Source organism: Cydia fagiglandana, chromosome 22 (assembly GCF_963556715.1).
Source record: "Cydia fagiglandana chromosome 22, ilCydFagi1.1, whole genome shotgun sequence".
In the NCBI taxonomy this organism is placed as follows: domain Eukaryota; kingdom Metazoa; phylum Arthropoda; class Insecta; order Lepidoptera; family Tortricidae; genus Cydia; species Cydia fagiglandana.
In genome coordinates this window covers 4,109,901-4,128,083 of record NC_085953.1, presented here as the reverse complement: position 1 = coordinate 4,128,083, position 18,183 = coordinate 4,109,901, and the positions used below count along the sequence as shown (strand labels likewise).

Below are 18,183 nucleotides of genomic sequence, written 5' to 3'. Positions count from 1 at the left end.
CTTGTTGTTATTCTGTCCCATCAGCCAGGAGACAATAGTAGCATAGTTTGTTAGAAGAACTGCTGTACCATGTTCTACAAACGTGCTTAGTAGATGTCCCATAATGGAAAAGCCTTACTTATAACTACCAAAAAATTCAAGTTTGGTTAATTGAAATACGAAAAAACTAGTATTTTAAGAGTGACCCAGGAGACCGTAACCATGGCAACTAGTGACAAGAAAAAATTGATTCACCCATATCTTGGAAACTTTGAGTCTTAGCGACATGACGACTAAGACAAACCAAAAGCTGATAAAATTTATTACAAGTTTTATTCAGTCAAGTTTTTCGATATCTTGAATAGTTTTTGAGATATCCGCTCTTGAAAGTTTATTTAGGGCTTTCAATTTTATCTTGATATCTACATTAGTGAAGCTGCTAGGCCGAGTTTGGTATCATTTTCCTATAAATCGGGGGTGCTGAATTCATTTTTGGTACCACATTGACACCATTCCTAAGAAAAAACATGTAAACTTTAAACAAATACCTTTGTTTTTAAATTCCTCTTCACGCTTAAACCGCTCAACCGATTTAATTAAAATTTGGTATACAGATATTTCGAGTCCCAAGACAGGACACAGGATACTTTTTATCTCAATAATCATCCTTTAAAGTTGTGAAATGGAGTACGGGGGGAATTCAACTTCGTCGACGAAACTGAATTCCTGAGGTTAATACTGCTCAAGGTAAAGTTTGAAGTCATGTTTGGTATCATTTTCATCTAAATCACAGATGTATACCATCCTAAATTTCATCTAAACCGGTTCAGCGGTTATTGACTCCTTATACAAACTTCCACCCCACTTTCCACACCTTCAAAAGATGTTTTTGGTTATAAAAACTATCTTATGTACTGTGTTGAGACTGAAACTATTTCTATACCAAATTTCAACGAAATTGGTTCAGCGGTTTAAGCGTGAAGAGGGATTTAAAAAAACATGTTTTTTTTAATTTTGGTTTTACTTCGGAATAGTGTCAATGTGATACCATAAATGAATTCAGCACCCCCGATTTATACGAAAATGATACCAAACATGGCCTAACAGCTTCACTGATGTAGATATCAAGATAAAATTAAAATCCCTAAATAAACTTTCAAGAGCGGGTATCTCAAAAACTATTCAAGATATCGAAAAAATTTACTGAATAAAACTTGTAACTAATTTTATCAGCTTTCGGTTTGTCTTAGTAATCATGTCGCTAAGACGCAAAGTTTCCAAGATATCAATGAAAAACCGAAAAATTCGACCTTCTTACCCCACTCTACCCCCCAGCACCGGGGCTATAGCCGGGGACTTTTGATATGTTCACCTCCTAACTAGTCCAAACAAAGTTACGGAGTCAAAAATTGTGTTCCTAGCATTTCCCTCTACAACGTTTTTTGAGCATTCATTTCCTGACCTATTGTGCTTGCGAGTGACTTAGTTTACAATGCCCCATCGATGTGCACTTGGTTGTTCGGAAAAAGGTAAATTATTATTGCCTGGAATGGAATCAGTAAGAAGACAAGAAGACATTGTTTATTTCAAACAGCAAGTTTATAAACTATAACAAGGAAAACATAAAGAGATTTGGTGAAGTTATGGGCTAGGGCTACGGTAGAGCTGCACCGTCGTCAAATCCTATAATAAAAAAATAAATAATAATTTAGCCTATATACGTCCCACTGCTGGGCACAGGCCTCCTCTCAATCACGAGAGGGTTTGGGCTGCAGTCCCCACGCTAGCCCAATGCGGATTGGGGACTTCACATACACCTTTGAATTTCATCACGGGTCAAATCCTAGGATTTTTTTTAGATTTTAATCTGTGTCGTGTAACAGCAGTAGTCTAGGTACACGAAGTCCACAATCGCCTTTGGTGAAGCTCGGTTCTCTGACGTTTCCCCAAGCTTTTTGGCAGAGTTCACAAAAAAGGACTCGGATTTCGTTTTGACGACGATTTATCAAACCACCAGTTTTGCAGCAAAGGGCATGGTCTTGATACTGCGATTTAGAGAGTTAAAAAGTTCACGCAGATATATATGTTACACCAAAAAAAACTTAAGTATATTATTTCAGATGCGGTGCTGCATGTCTTTCCCTGATCGCTTTAAAGTTTGGGTTAAGTTTGTTGGGGGCAAGTTGGATACCCCGGCTGATTATGAATTTTATAAGAAGCAGAGGATGTGTGGTTTTCATTTCACAGATGAACATAGAAATCGCTATAAGAGACTGAGTGCAACAGCTGTACCGACCCTATGTCGACTTGGTAAGTCAATAATAATATGAAAACAGTCAGCCAGGTATACCATCACAGTTTGCCTGGCTGACTGTTTTCAAGCCTAAACCACTATACTGATTGTGCTAAAGTTTTACTAATAATTACCAAAAAATAGCATTTAAATAAAAAATAAAAATAAACTATTGAACATTATTACACAAATAGTCCCACAGTAAGCTCAATAAGGCTTGTGTTGTGGGTACTTAGACAATGATTTATATAATAACGATATGTATAAACTTTTATAAATACTTAAATACATAGAAAACATCCATGACTGAGCAACAAATAAATGCCATTTGTTAGGCTGCTTCAGATGCCCGAAGAGCAACTTGAAGTAGGAGCCTGGGAATACCATGATATGGATAGATTTTACAATCAGCCGCCGACATATTGACAATGGACAAATCTGTCAACATGAGTAATACTTTGGAGTAATAGTCAATTATGTACCTTTTCACAGAACAACAGAATAACTTAGAAATTTTGAATTCTAGTCAGCCAAACATAAGTGAACAAGCCTCTACCTCAAACTTACAACATGTTCCTAATGGAGCACCACAGCAGGCTACATTACCCCTATCCAATTATTTTAAGTACTTATTAACAGGAAAGGAGAAGACCGCTTGTCCATACAAATACAAACATAGTTCCCATTTTCCTCTCTGGAAGGTATCTAGACACAATTCGCTGTATATTGCAATATTAATCAACAAAGAGGTCATTTACGATATAAGTGCGATATTAACTATTCGCACATGTATCATACGTTTCACGGTACATATGGCCCTTTAAATTTTCGACGTAGTAACGTAATGTGCTTATTATGGCACAGAGTGTCGTAATGGAGCATCAGATCACTGTAAACACTATTATGTTCGTTAAGGACGCAGCTGTAAGTGTGAGCGAGAAAGAGATAACCGGACCAACATCTCGTTCCGTCACGCCCGTCTGTTACGGCCTTTAAAGTTGTCTGAAGGTTTTGTTTGCTTATGCTAGCAACACTTGCGTAAACGTCAACGTCAAGACATGTAATGTTTTGTTTTCCCAACAATCCCAACTCCACTCCAGTTCTCTGCATTCACTGTGTTCTGTATTGTTAAATAACACAAAATTTGTGCGATATTTTAGAATAGATTTATTTTGTGGTACTGTTGATAAGGCAAGCCACTATCAGTAACTCTGCTACAATGCCTAGACTATGTGCTTTTGGCTGCAAAACCAAAGGTAAGTTCAAGTTTTAAATTAACAATAAATTTACTAAAATAAACGTACTTAAGTATGTATATTGTATTGAAGTATACATTTCCATATCTACTCCATGTATGGTATTAAAATATGACATGGTAAGTATACGTATTTGGGCATATCTTACATGTAAATAAGTCATACTCATAATCATAATATTCATAATAAATGATTTATTTATTGCATCCATAGTTATTACTTTGGTGTTACATAGTAATAGTAAAGGGGCCCACTGATTAACAGTCTGCCGGACGGTATTGACCTGTCAGTAGTTCGGAACTCAAAATTTTATTCTAACTGACAGGCCGATACCGTCCGGCAGACTGTTAATCAGTGGGCCCCTTTAGTTTCACATGGACCCTGGAAGGGCACAGCAATAGTCTTAAATCTATGTTATGCTAGGTATTACAGTATGTAAGAATTGAAGTCATACACAGATTATACAAGAAGCATGACCTTTTTTCAGAAGCAATAACCCATCGTTTTCCAAATCCTGACAAGTATCCAGAACTATTCAAATCATGGGTCACTCTAGTTGGTGGCAAATTGGAAAAATCATCAGATTATAAACACTACAGGGCTAAGATCATATGTGATAAACATTTCCAGGATGCTGACAAAAACCGCAACAACCGGTTAAATAGAATAGCAGTGCCTACACTGTTCTTACCAGGTATGAATCCATAGGATTATTTTTCATTTGGTACACACAGTGGCAGATTTGCTCTGAGACCCAGTAGGCCTGGCCCTAGAGTGGCAAGATGTTAGGGGCGGCAGTCCATAGATGGTTGCTGAGAAAGGGGTGAAAATTACCTTGACGCGCTCTTATTCTCTTTACAATAAAGTCGCGTCAAGATCATTTTGAACACCTCTCCCTCTTAGCGACTATTGCTAAATTTGCAACATGCTAATGAAGCAACACAGCAGGCTACATTACCAACGTCCAATACAGGTAAGACTATAATATGAAATAGCCTTTATTCCCGAGTTCCTGACACATACATTTTTACATTTTCTTTTACAATTATACAAGTAACTATAATAGTTTGTCAAAGGACTGTCTTAGAATTGGCGTACAGCACCATTAGTTTCCACTCACGTTGCTTGACTGAAGGCGTATCCAGACTAGTCAATTTTTCGCCAATCTGATTAAATTGCCCGATCGAATCAGGACGCCGCCAATAATGACCGATATTACCGATAAAATGAGGTGCAGACTCAAGAATACCAATTTGTGATTTTATCGTTATGCCCCAGCAGGGAATGAAGGGAAAGTTCAGATTTTTAATTACAATACATACTAAAATACCTACTAAAATATGTGTTCCGCAATAGTTGAATTATTCTAATATATTCATTATCCATTAGCATTTCAATTATGTTTATTTTTAAGGAAGATATCAAAGCTTCAATTCATTGCTATTTCCCTGCACATCCCTGAAAGAGCACATTTACACAGCTTGAATCCACCAAAAACTGCAACACCTTGATTTGAAGTTCATCCTGTCAACAGTATGGTTGTCCTTTTTTGACAAACGGCATTTTCAAAAGAGCGAGGAGAGAGAAGTGATACTAGTTGCTGCACCATCAAAGAGAACAGACAACATTAGGGCCTTGGATCAGTCCCGTCTGGATACCACTTCAATTTTGACGTTTGACGTGTGTCCTAGGCTGTGTTCCGAGTCACGCTCACAACGCTCACAGCATGCTCACGATCGGATCCATTCACGGTCACAGCTTACATGAGATATCGCGACGTCATTGATGACGTCAATGAACGGCGCTCACGGTGCTCTCACTCCAGGGAGTCCGCCTGGTCGCATGGTATAAAAATATACTCCGCCTCCGACTTAATGTCAAATTTTGAAGCCCATTTGCACAAAGTTGAAGAAGCTGGTAAAGGAATCCCTACAGTATCCCTCAAATGTTGATATCCCTTTGGACTGATACTTCTTAGAGATATAGCCGCAGCAATATCTTCAGCTGACCATTTGACACGTTGTCTATCAGGTTTTGTGAGACATCGAATTTGTCCTGAGGTAAAAATTTGCTTGAGATTATTTTTGAGAATCTCATATTCATCTACTTTCCTTTTAAGTAGCTTGTATTCAACCTCTGACACTGTAATCTTCTTATCGCTGGAACAGAAACAATAAATTAATAAAAAACAATGGGTTGCACTCCAGGAGTGCCAGCAGAAGTGAAAACTCAATGACATTGGACAGCGCCGCTAAAGAAGTTATAATTGAGGTTAACGCCATCTAGCATTATTTCGTCACATTACTTGAAACCCCTAAGCACATCACTGTTAGTACTGGAGTTATATTATACCAGTTCCACCAGGGAAACTCACTAGATGGCATTTAAATCAAAGAAAAACTCAATAACACGTGACGTCACGCCTTATGCTCTCGCGAGTTTAACATTTTTTAACATCACAAAAAGTGCACAGTGCCGCTAAAGAAGTTTTCACTTCAATAATTATGATTTATGAATAATTAAACTGGCAACAGGCTATATTCAAACTCACAAAACAGGCATTGGATACAAAGGTCAGTAATACATAAGTAGTTATTTTTCCATTAATTAAATTTTAATTGAATAAGGCCAATAATACCTTTCCTCAACATCGTTTGAAGAGCCCTCAACAACATTTGAAGAGCCCTCAACAACGTTTGAAGAGCCCTCAACATTGTTGGCTGGTGTTATATCCGTTGTATCACTTTCAGATTTTATATGTACTTCAGCTTTTAAATTAATATTGCATGAAGGATCCGTTGTATCACTTTCAGATTTTATATGTACTTCAGCTTTTGAATTAATATTGCATGAAGGATCCGTTGTATCACTTTCAGATTTTATATGTACTTCAGCTTTTGAATTAATATTGCATGAAGGATCCGTTGTATCACTTTCAGATTTTATATGTACTTCAGCTTTTAAATTAATATTGCATGAAGGATCCGTTGTATCACTTTCAGATTTTATATGTACTTCAGCTTTTGAATTAATATTGCATGAAGGAGCTGGCATATTATAATTTTCTTTTGATTCACAGTTGTCTGTCTGTCCCCCCGTACATACGGTAGACTTAGCTGTCAAGTCAGTTGAGTTTGATTTTTCTATACTATCAATATGTAATGTAGGTATCGCGTCTGGTTTTAATTTCCTTACTGTCCTCGGCGATTCTTTCATTAGAATGTGCCGCAATGACTTGATATAATCAGAACTCGTGAAATGTTTTGAACAAACTCTGCCTGTAAAACAAATGAATACATAAAATAAGCATCAAAAGAATATCGGTTTGGTGCACTTAGGGAGGCTGCTAGCGTCAACAAGCAAACATAGAACATAAAATTTTATTATTAATAGTAATTATTGTCGATAAGTATGTATACATACCATTTTTACATGTTGTTTTCAGTCCACAATAGCGAAGCCATTCATTGGCTACGGATTCTTTTTTCGGAAACGAATAAAATCCGATTATACTGCCCTTTTCACTCCTACTCTTACAGTTCCGAATAGAACAGCCAACCATTTTCTTAACAAAACATTAATTACCAATCTTAAGACGTGAAATGTTTGGAAAAGACTGCGACTGTTGACACTGAGCGAGCAGGAAATAACAATTATTAACACGCGTTCGACAAGGATGACGTAGTGATTATATGCTCTTTGGGTCAGGGAAATTTATTTTATTTCAGTGAAAACATAGTGAAAATGACCGATTGCCAAATGTGACAGCGCTATCGTGTGTTGCCAGTAGTGTAAACAGAATTACCCGAACGTCTGAAACTTATTTCGTGAATCGGAAGATATTGCTAACGAATAATTAAAAAAAATGACGTGTTAGTGTTATTGTAAAATATAAGATAAAATTGCGCGCGTAAGTTGTTCGCAGAAATCGCGAAGCGTCTGGTTGACGTAACTGGTGAGGTGGTGACCGAAGAGCTGGCGGCTACCTCGCACAACGTATCAGTATTGCGATACAGCGAGGAAATGCCGCCAGCATCCTTGGTACAATGCCTCAGGGGCCTATTTTAGATTTAAGCTAGTTATTAATTTAGTTTAGTTTTATCACTGCATATATATTGTTTGTAAATAAAAGATAAAATTGATATAAATGAAAATTAAAAAGAAATATTTTAACTTATAGATATAATGTACCCTTGTAACATGTTATGTTGAAATAAAGTGGCAATGTTACTGTGACGTAGCTTGTGTCACTCTGGGAAAGAAGACTAGTCTGGCACAAGTCCCCTTATAAAAATCGTTGTAGAGTCGGACCAAAAAAAGTCTGCAGCGGATTTGATAGCCCACGCAGTGCAAGTGTCATTTATACGTCATAATTTCATAGAAATTTGACGTTTAAGATAACACTTTCCCTGCGTGGGCTATCAAATCCGCTGCAGACTATTCTTGATTCTTGGTCTGACTTTATGAAACGTACGCTAGCTGCTATGGCGGATATTTATATCTCGCTCTAACTGCGGCATCCCTTTCTCACTCATCTACACATCCGCCATTGTCCGTCATCCGTCATTGTTTACTGTTTGCCGGCGGGCTTATTTGAATTGTGCATTTTTGAGTTTATATTTGTAAAAATTAACTAATTTTACGTAATAGTCACGACCAAAATTTAGTTAGAACCCGTGAATTCTGTAATGTGAAGCAAATATGCACTACAAAACATGTGAGATTTGTGGTATGAGGGCCGGTCGTGTTGGTGGTGAAAAACGAACATTTATGGCTAAATTTCCATTGGATGAAGAGAGGTAAGTTCAAAAATCTATTTGTTTTTCTACATAAAACACATAACGCATGTTTCTGTTGAATTTAAAAGACATTCTGGAATAAAATAATATTATTGTAAAAGCTAGTGCGGTACCCAGATAATATCGATATTTTTTCTGACCAGTTCTTAGGTTTTCCTTGCCATATATATATCAATATATATATATATATTCACTAAAAAATCCACACCCTGTGATTATTCAAGATTACACAATAATAAAAAAATTAGAATAAATTATGGAATTTGTAGTAACAAGAGTTAAAGAACCATTACATGCTTCTTCGATGCAGCCTTATGAATTGGCTAAATTAAATGTCAGAATCAGAAAAAAAAAAATTACAGGGTGTGGATTTTTTAGTGAATTTTTAAAGTGACCATAATTTTTAAAAACATGAGTTGGATTTGTTTTTTGTATTTTTATGATAACTGTTATGACTTGGTCTATCATCCGTTTACGGCTTGACGTCGAATTCTGGGACACCCTGTATATATATATATATTGAAAAATATTGCTCCTTACCAGGTGTAAAAGATGGGTTCAAGTGACCGGTAAAGAAGATTTGGCATATGTGCCTATCGAAAAGCTGCACGAATTAAAATATATTTGTGGGAAACATTTTCAACTCTGCGACTTCAACAAAAAAAAGACCCAATTAAAAAGAAATGCTGTTCCATCTGTGTTAATAACTGCGAAACCATTGCCAGATGAAGTTTTGATGGGATTCCCGCTACATATTTTTGGTAAGACGATTATTTTAACCAAGTGAAAACTCACTCTAATTTGAATACAATTCAAATATTTACTATATTATAAATTATATGGCCTGATATTACACTTTCTCATTAATACATTATGTCGGTGGTCTAACAACAATACTTTCGTGTATTACAGAGCCTTCAAAGTCGACTGCGGTAACAGCAATTGTGTGCATGGGCACTAGTAACTCTGCGAGAAATATACCATGTAGCTCAAGTAAGTTATTGTTAATTACAAATAATTAATGAATAACTACTGCAGTGCTCTTACCAGGATCACAGATTATATAATAGTTCTTACGAACAGATACTTATCTCTCAAAGAAAACGCAAATACCTACCGGTTTGATACCTACACAAAAATACAATGTAGTGACCTTTATAGGGTTGCCGACGCGACGCTTAGAAATTTTTATACGTGTGAAGACCGGTCTCTAATTCGATTGATTAAACTATCAAACTAACATTAGAACTTGCCATAAAGTATATAACGTCGGGTGACAAGCAAAAGTCACTAACTAACACCATCGAAATTATTGGAGAATAAACCGTATTACAAGTGTAATAAAGTGCATTGGTGCTTTAATTTTTTGATTGTACTTAGTGACTTTTGCTTGTCACCCGACGATAACAGCATAGCGTTACTTAACTTCATTTAAGCAAGTTAAGTTTAGTATTCCGTTTATGCGTTAAGTTAGGGTAGTGTTTTCGACATTATCCAAAAATAGTAACGAAAAGTATTGCGAAAGAGTAAATTTGTTTTTTAATTATCTGTATCGATAAAAATGTCTAACAGTATGTTCAACACATCCCTTTTTGTTGCTCATGTTGGCAGCAGTGCCGTCCACAGCTGTTGTCATCAAGCTGTCATAACATAGATTTACTATATATAGAGATCCCGTCTCAGCGAGTTGTCACTGTTGCCACTTTTGTTTAGCGTACGATTAACAATTTAACACCACCTTGCTGTAGCCATGTCGATAAAGTCATATCGATAAACTATCGACATTTCTTGCAATTTTAATTTTACTTCAAAGGTTTAACGATACCTAAAATGAACAAAAACGCTTTTATTCTTTATTGTGGTTATCAGATCACAATTTTATCGTCACGGTCACGCCCCAGCAGGGGAACCAAAGGAAAGTTCAGATATTTAATTAAAATACATAAATACCTACTAAAATATGTGTTCCGCAATAATTGAATTATTGTATTATATTCTAATATATTTATTATTCATTAGCTGCATTAGCATTTCAATTATGTATATGTTTAACGAAGATATTGAAGCTTGAATTAATAGCTATTTCGTTCCGCTGTGTAGCGTTTATCGATATATAACACGATTAAAATCGACTTTTCACATCCCTAAAAGAGCACACATACACGTTTTTACGCACACAACACAGCCTGGATGTATCAAAAAAGGCAACATTTGATTTGAAGTTCACCTTGTCAACAGTATGGTTGTCCTTTTTTGCAAGGGCCCAACGTTTTCTGTTCTCTTTCACGGCGCAGCAACTAGTGTCATGACTAGAGGGCGGAGTACCGGTGGCAAATTTCACACAAAAGGTATGGAGTCGCCTAAGTATTCTTATGATTAAATAAATAACGAATAAATGATTAATTTTGCATAATAATTTTTAGGAACCTATAGAAATTATCTTACGAGCATACAAATATAATGTAATATGTTGTTAATATCTATAATACATAATAATATGTTTTCTTATCAAAACATTATCATTAGGTACTAAATACTAGACTAAGAAGTTATACCTGCTAAACGATATATTATTTTCAAGACCATTCAATTACAATTGAGGACTAGAATTATGTGTTCGAGGTCCTCCTCACAATCTACACTTAAGTGCGTATCCATGTTATAAAATGACTGGACTATGGCCACATGTTCCTGGTTTTTCGGAGGAATCGGTTTCTTAATTTATTGAAGATCCATTTATTAGTAACTAGTAACTTAGTAACTAGTACTAGTAATTAGTAACTTTTTGAAAAGAAAGGTTGCATATGGTAAAAAATATTATATCGATGAATGGTGACTTTGTTAAAAGAAATTGAAAAATAACCCAAAACATTTATGACATAACATTTAGGTGTTCCTGAAATCGATTTATGAAAATAAATGTTAAGTACTTACTTCCAATTTACGAGTAGGTACCATACTAAGTACATTAGGTAAATGAATAATTTTATTATTCAAGCCTAAAATAATAATTATAAAAACGACTCCATACCTTTTGTGTGAAATTTGCCACCGGTACTCCGCCCTCTAGTCATGACTCTCTTCTCCTCGCTCTTTTAAAAATGCCGTTTGTCAAAAAAGGACAACCATACTGTTGGCAAGATGAACTTCAAATCAAGTGTTGCCTTTCTTGATGCGCCCAGGCTGTGTATGTGTGTGTAAAAGCGTACATGTGTGCTCTTTTAGGGATGTGAAAAGTCGATTTTAATCATGTTATATATCGATAAACGCTACACAGCGGAACGAAATAGCGATTAATTGAAGCTTCAATATCTTCGTTAAACATAAACATAATTGAAATGCTAATAGATAATGTATATATTATAATATAATAATATAATTCAATTATTGCGGAACACCTATTTTAGGAGGTATTTATGTATTTTAATTAAATATCTGAACTTTCCCTTGGTTCCCTGCTTGGGCGTGACTATAAAATTGTGATCTGATAACCACAATAAAGAATAAAAGCGTTTTTGTTCATTTTAGGTATCGTTAAGCCTTTGAAGTAAAATTAAAATTGCAAGAAATGTCGATAGTTTATCGATATGACTTTATCGACATGGCTACAGCAAGGTGGGCCTCATTGTTAATCGATAATCGATAATCGTACACTAAACAAAATTGGCAACAGTGACAGCTCGCTGAGACACCATCTCTATATAAAATAAATCTATGCTTTTTTGACACATGGTATTTTTAAAAGAGCGAGGAGAGAAATTATACTAATTGCTGCCAGGGGTGCGAAGCTCCTGACTTCGGCCTAACTCGGCTCCGCTCGGCTCAGCATTGCTCCGAGCAATTTTTAGGGTTGGCACCACTTGACTTCCTTTTGCGTGCACGACCACAGATAAGATAATCACTTAAATTTTGACAACCCTAAATAGCCGAAAGGGATAGTGCCATATATTAGAAAGGGATAGTATGATTCGACCCTGAACCGCTGTCAAACTTCGGTTTTGTAGGAAGCTTCCTTTCTGTACGGTAGTACAATTATTTATTCTATGTTGCTGCGCCGTCAAAGAGAACAGAAAACGTAGGGGCCTTGTGTCATAATTTCTGTCCTGTTGGTACAGGATTCTAGCGCATGTTTCATACTACTCATAATATCAAGTCCTGTCAAGAATATGGAAAGCCCCCTCCAGACTATGCGCGTGAATCGCAGCGCGAAGCCGCGAACGCGAGTGTGGCGTCGATTTTCGCAGACAGCGACACGACACGACACGAGTGTGGAGGAGGCTGAACACTAATGGAATATTCTCTTTGGAGAAGACCATGTTTTATTATAAGCTGTTTACATTCTCGCGCGAGCCACGAGGCGAGCCGCGCTACGAGACGCGAGTGTGAGCGGTGGGCTCGTGGATCGGCTCGCGCTCGCCTGGCTCGCATTTTGGGCACGAGCCAATGGGGCTCGCACGGGACGCACCATAGATATAATATACTTAAAGATTACGTCTAAGCGAGCTGTCACTGGGACCACTTTGTCAATAAAGTTATATCGATAAACTATCGACATTTCTTGCAATTTTAATTTTACTTCAAATGTGTAACGATACCTAAAATGAACAAAAACGCTTTTATTCTTTATTGTGGTTATCAGATCACAATTTTATCAGGACGCCCCTGCAGGGAACCAAGGGAAAGTTCAGATATTTAATTAAAATACATAACTACCAACTAAAATATGTATTACACAATGATTGAGTTATAGTGCGTCAAGCAAATCTTGTCAGTAGCAATGTAAAGCAAACTAAAGTAGGGCAACACTCAAAGAGTAGTATTGCGCTAAGAAAAGCAGCAATGTACAATGTACATCGAAACAAAACTTTTTTTTCCGCTGAGCGCGCCCTGTTACGTACGTCAATTCAAATTGTCACTCGTGGATTCTCTATTGAAAATGTTTGAAATTGTTATTAAATGGTATGGACGGACAATTTAAAAGCGGTGTGTGGTGAATTTGAAGATCTCAAAATAAAATTAGCATGGAATATGCCGTTAAACAAGAATGTAATGAATAAAATCATTACTTCAGCAGATAGATGTCCTATTGGATTTTAATATTTTATTAGATTTATCAGTTGGAACTGTAGGCATTGTAGGCACCTTATCTTTGATCAAGCACAATTTTATTTAATATATTGGTAAAGGGTGAGTACTATTAAATTGTCGCTAACATATTCCGTTTTTTTTTCTAGACTCTCAACCTTTTTGGTAAAACTTATTATATATATCAAAATTAGAATGTATTGGCATCTTTTATTCTTAAAAAAAAACATTCACTTGTATTTGTCTTTCAAGATGTCGTCAAAAGAAAAAAGCGTGCGCGATTTAATTTTGCAAAAATTTACTATGAATCCCTATATATCTACTTTGGAACTTGCAAAATCGTGCAATACAACTCGGAGAACAGTGCAAAGGACCATAAAAAAGCTAAAACGAGGTAAAACTACTGAAAGAAAGCAGCGAGAGGGTCATCCGACAAGAAAACGGAACAAAAAGTTGGAATCAAAGGTGTGTAAGCTGTTTGATCAAAATCCGGCTATTTCGTCCCGAGATGTGTCCAAAAAAGTTGGAACAAGCCAAAGCAATGTACAAAAAATAAAAAAAAACTGCGGTATTGTTACATACAAAAAACAAAAAGCTCCGAAAAGAACGGTTGATCAGTATAATCGAGCAGTTCGACGTTCTAGATTATTGTACGCCTTGTTTGTTCAAAATACAGCAGGTTGCTTAATCATTGATGACGAAACGTATGTAAAGGCTGATTTCAATTCAATACCAGGCAATCAATACTTTTCTTCCCGCAACGTCTCGGGTCTGCCTGAATCAGAAAAAGTGATTCCAGTCGAGAAATTTGCCAAAAAGTTCCTCGTGTGGCAAGCGATATGCCAGTGCGGTATGAGAAGTTCGCCTTTTGTAACCACTGGCACAATTAACACAGATATTTATATATCCGAATGCCTAAAGAAAAGGTTGTTGCCACTTATTAAAAAGCACAATTGTTCGACATTATTTTGGCCGGATTTGGCAAGTTGCCATTATTCATCTAGAGCTATGGATTAGTATAATTTGAATTCTGTCGATGTTGTACCAAAGGGATTAAATCCGCCAAATTGCCCAGAATTACGGCCTATAGAAAAATACTGGGCAAATATAAAAACAAAATTGCGGAAAACATGCCAACCGGCCACATCATTGCCCGATTTCAAAAGGAAGTGGATTAAATGTACTAAACTTATCACAAATGATTCCGTGCAAAATTCTATGAGTCGGGTCAAGAGTAAAGTCCGAGAATTCTCACGTCGTGCTTTAGACAAACAATAAAACGGTTTTAGCTCGCCTATTTTATCATAAACTTACCAATAATAAACATTTTTGAATTTTATTGTATATTATTTTATTGTATAAAATTTTATTCAAATTGCGACAATTTAATAGTACTCACCCTTTATTTAATGGTGACACAGCAGAAATATCTCTTGAAATAGAATCGATGTCAGAATGTAAACAAAGATGATGGCTGTCATTCGCGATCCACATTCCACAGATAAAACACAGATGACACGCGATTTTCGAATTATTCGAACACAAGTGTTGCTAACCCGCGATTTTTCAAATTTGCCGCCGTTTGCTACTGACAAGATTTGCTTGACCCAGTATATTTTATTATATTATAATATATTCATTATCCATTAGCATTTCAATTATGTTATTGTTTAACGAAGATATTGAAGCTTCAATTAATCGCTAATTCGTTCCGCTGAGTAGGGTTTATCGATATATAACATGATTAAAATCGACTTTTCGCATCCTTTTTTGATAAACGGCATTATTAAAAGAGCAAGGAGAGAGAAATTATACTAGTTGCTGCCAGGAAGTTAGATATAATCGGGAGCGAACTGTCACTTTTTTTGTCATACTAAATTGAACCTTATCACCGAGCCAGAAAGTTGTTCGTACCAGACTAGAGAAAACGGTCCACATGAGATAGAAAAACCAGAGCCCCGTGTCTCACTCGCACATGTTGCCATTGTAAAAAAGATACCATTGTGGCAGTATTTATATCAATATACTACTGAAAGTAATTACCTTCATATACTATTTTAGTGCTATATTCCGATTACAGTTCTAATATCTTTTACATAATTTGTTAATCATTATGATGTCAATATTATTAACTGATTAAACCAAGCATGTGCATAACAAAAAAAAAATTAAACTGAATATGGTAGAAATTGTAGTAACTTTGGATATTAATTGGTATCCCCAACTTGATGACATATTTTTCGTGTACACACACACACACGTGCACAATACAAGAAAACATTGTCAAACTCATTAGGGTGACTATGATATCGGTACCATTTGGATCGGTCTTACAGAATTGTTATTACGTACTTCATGTAAAAATAAGTTTACCTAAATAGTATACTAATAAATAAATAAAGATATACTTATTTCGGCATGTTTAATTAATAATTATTCGATTCATGTAATGAGAGCTATTATAATTGCCAAAAATTAAATCCAAAGTCCTAAGACATTACAGACTCATATTTATACTTACTTACATAATATTCAATTACTGAAACGTTAATTCTAACTATTTATATATATGTAATCGATTCTATATAGATTGGACACATATTTCCGTCAGTATACAAAGGCGGCAAATTTGAAAATTTTGTTGCAATCACAGATCTACGATGACGCTTACGCTTAAAGAATAGCTTAAGTATGCTAAAGGGAAGTCATCACGTATATGAACACACTATGAGTATGATATTGATAGTGATAGGTATTTTGTTAAATTATGAGGAGCATAAATAGTGTAAGATGCCGGTTTACACAGTTAAATGTAAGTTTTTATTTCGTTGTGTGCTAATATTTTATTATTTTAGTCAATACTCAAGATAATTTCGTGTATAAACATAAATTGTTACGCCACGCTACGCTAGGGCTTGACAAAATGACTAAACTGCAAAACGTAATTCAAGACCAAAAAAAGTAAGAAAATGTTGCCACTGCAATAATTTGTTTGTAAAATAGTAAATTAATTTTGATAAATAATCACGCTAAGATAATTTATTCATTAGTAATTTTACTCCTACTATTTAAAAAAGTACTTGTATTTACTTATTTGTACATAAATACAAGAATCGCTAGTAAAAAAGTAGCAACATTTCTTACTTTTTTTGGTCTTGAATTACGTTTTGCAGTATAGTATCGATAACTAGTCGGTATAGTATTAATATAAAGTAATTTGCGATACAAGTGTTGAAAGTAGGAATTAAATTCGTAACGAGTGGTGATAAATTAAAACACGACCGAAGGCAGTGTTTTTAATCGACACGATTTGCGAATTACCTAGTTACGTAGTACAACGTTTTACCCCATTCTGGATATCTGTCTCGCTCTCTCTTATAGCTGTGTTTTTGATGTACGTACGGAGGACCACACCTTCCGCACAATCGACCACGATCGCGATTCAATACGCCCATCCCATCTGTAACAGCTTTTATAACGACTAAAAGCTGTTAAGCCCCCTCCAGACTATGCGCGTGAATCGCGGGCGAAGCCGCGAACGCGAAGTGTGGAGTCGATTTCGCTGTCTGTGAAAATCGACTCCACACTCGCGTTCGCGGCTTCGCCCGCGATTCACGCGCATAGTCTGGGGAGGGGGCTTTATAACGACTAAATTAAGTAAGGTTGTGTGAAGCGTTTTACAGGAGAGACAAAAAAACTATATCCACCTCTTTTCTGGTACAATTATACTAGCATATGGAAAATACAGTATGATTCTCTCTGATTTTGCACGAATGAGAAAAGATCCTGGCCAAACTATACATTCCATCTTATGCTAATATCCCACATACATATGACTTATGGTCACCCTAATTAGAAAGAGATGGAGGGCTCAGGTTTGATGTCTCATGTGGACACACTTTTTGCCCAGTGTACACTATCCGGATTATTAAATTCTAAATCCGTGGTTGCTGCGCCGTCTAAAGCCCGCTCCACACTCGTGCGCGAATCGCGGCGCGAAGCCGCGAACGCGAGTCTGGAGTCGATTTCGCATATCAGCGAACTAGACTCCACACTCGCGTTCGCGGCTTCGCCCGCGATTCACGCGCATAGTCTGGAGGGCGCTAAAGAGAACAGACAACGTTGGGGCCTTGGGACACGCGCTTGCGTTTACACTTGCGTTCGGCTTGTTATTCGGTTATAAACTTTATGCCGTTCCTTTAGTGTTTAAAATATATTAGCTCGAAGAGCTTACGAGCCACGAGCTGGATTACTCATTTCGAACCTAGAAATGGGTCCGCGCGAACGTTCACTACGAAACAGATCAAAACCTGCACAATGCGCATCTGAAAAACCGAAATGAAGGTATAGTTCCGCCGGCCAAATATTCGGCGACCGGATACCGAATATTCGGCCGATGGTCAGGCCGAACATCCGGTATCCGGCCAAACAACTATCCGTTGCATCTCTAGTGCGGACGCAAACGCCAATTTGGCTCGCCGAATTCAACCGCCGATAATGACCGATATTCCCGATTAAATGAGGTGCAGACGCAAGAATACCAATTTGTGAGGCCAGTATTTTCGTTAGGAGCATTTTTTCAATTAAGATAAGAGGGCTCTAATAAGTCAAATATCGCCATAAATCTAAAATAGGAGATTGACGCCAATTTCATTTCTGATCAAATCGACCGATTTGATTAGTCCCGTCTGGATGCCGCTTAAGCGTTGTGAGCGTGATTCGGAACATAGCCCTATTGTGCGTGTGTCATAGAGGTACCTACTATGGCGTG

General features: G+C 36.6%; 1 protein-coding gene across 2 annotated transcripts; it reads right to left on the bottom strand.

The window, feature by feature from the left end:
- Positions 1–4,103: 4,103 nt before the first annotated feature.
- Positions 4,104–7,406, bottom strand: LOC134675553 (uncharacterized). 2 transcript variants are annotated; one of them, XM_063533830.1, is made up of 3 exons: positions 6,952–7,406; positions 6,202–6,806; positions 4,104–5,680 (listed from the first exon to the last, which is right to left on the bottom strand). In XM_063533830.1, exons 1-3 carry the CDS (start codon positions 7,088–7,090, stop codon positions 5,345–5,347), a joined length of 1,080 nt encoding a protein of 359 aa, XP_063389900.1. In that variant the 5' UTR covers positions 7,091–7,406; the 3' UTR covers positions 4,104–5,344. The 2 variants fall into 2 exon arrangements, with proteins under 2 accessions (XP_063389900.1, XP_063389899.1); XM_063533829.1 differs by having other exon boundaries at positions 4,104–5,687; positions 6,167–6,806; positions 6,952–7,403.
- Positions 7,407–18,183: the final 10,777 nt, after the last annotated feature.

Coding starts and splice junctions, on each gene's coding strand:
- LOC134675553 (XM_063533829.1), bottom strand. CDS start 7,090: ATGGTTGGCTGTTCTATTCGGAACTGTAAGAGTAGGAGTGAAAAGGGC. Junction 6,807..6,951: donor GAAAACAACATGTAAAAATG/GTATGTATACAT, acceptor TTTGTTTTACAG/GCAGAGTTTGTTCAAAACAT. Junction 5,688..6,166: donor TCAAACGATGTTGAGGAAAG/GTATTATTGGCC, acceptor TTTCTGTTCCAG/CGATAAGAAGATTACAGTGT.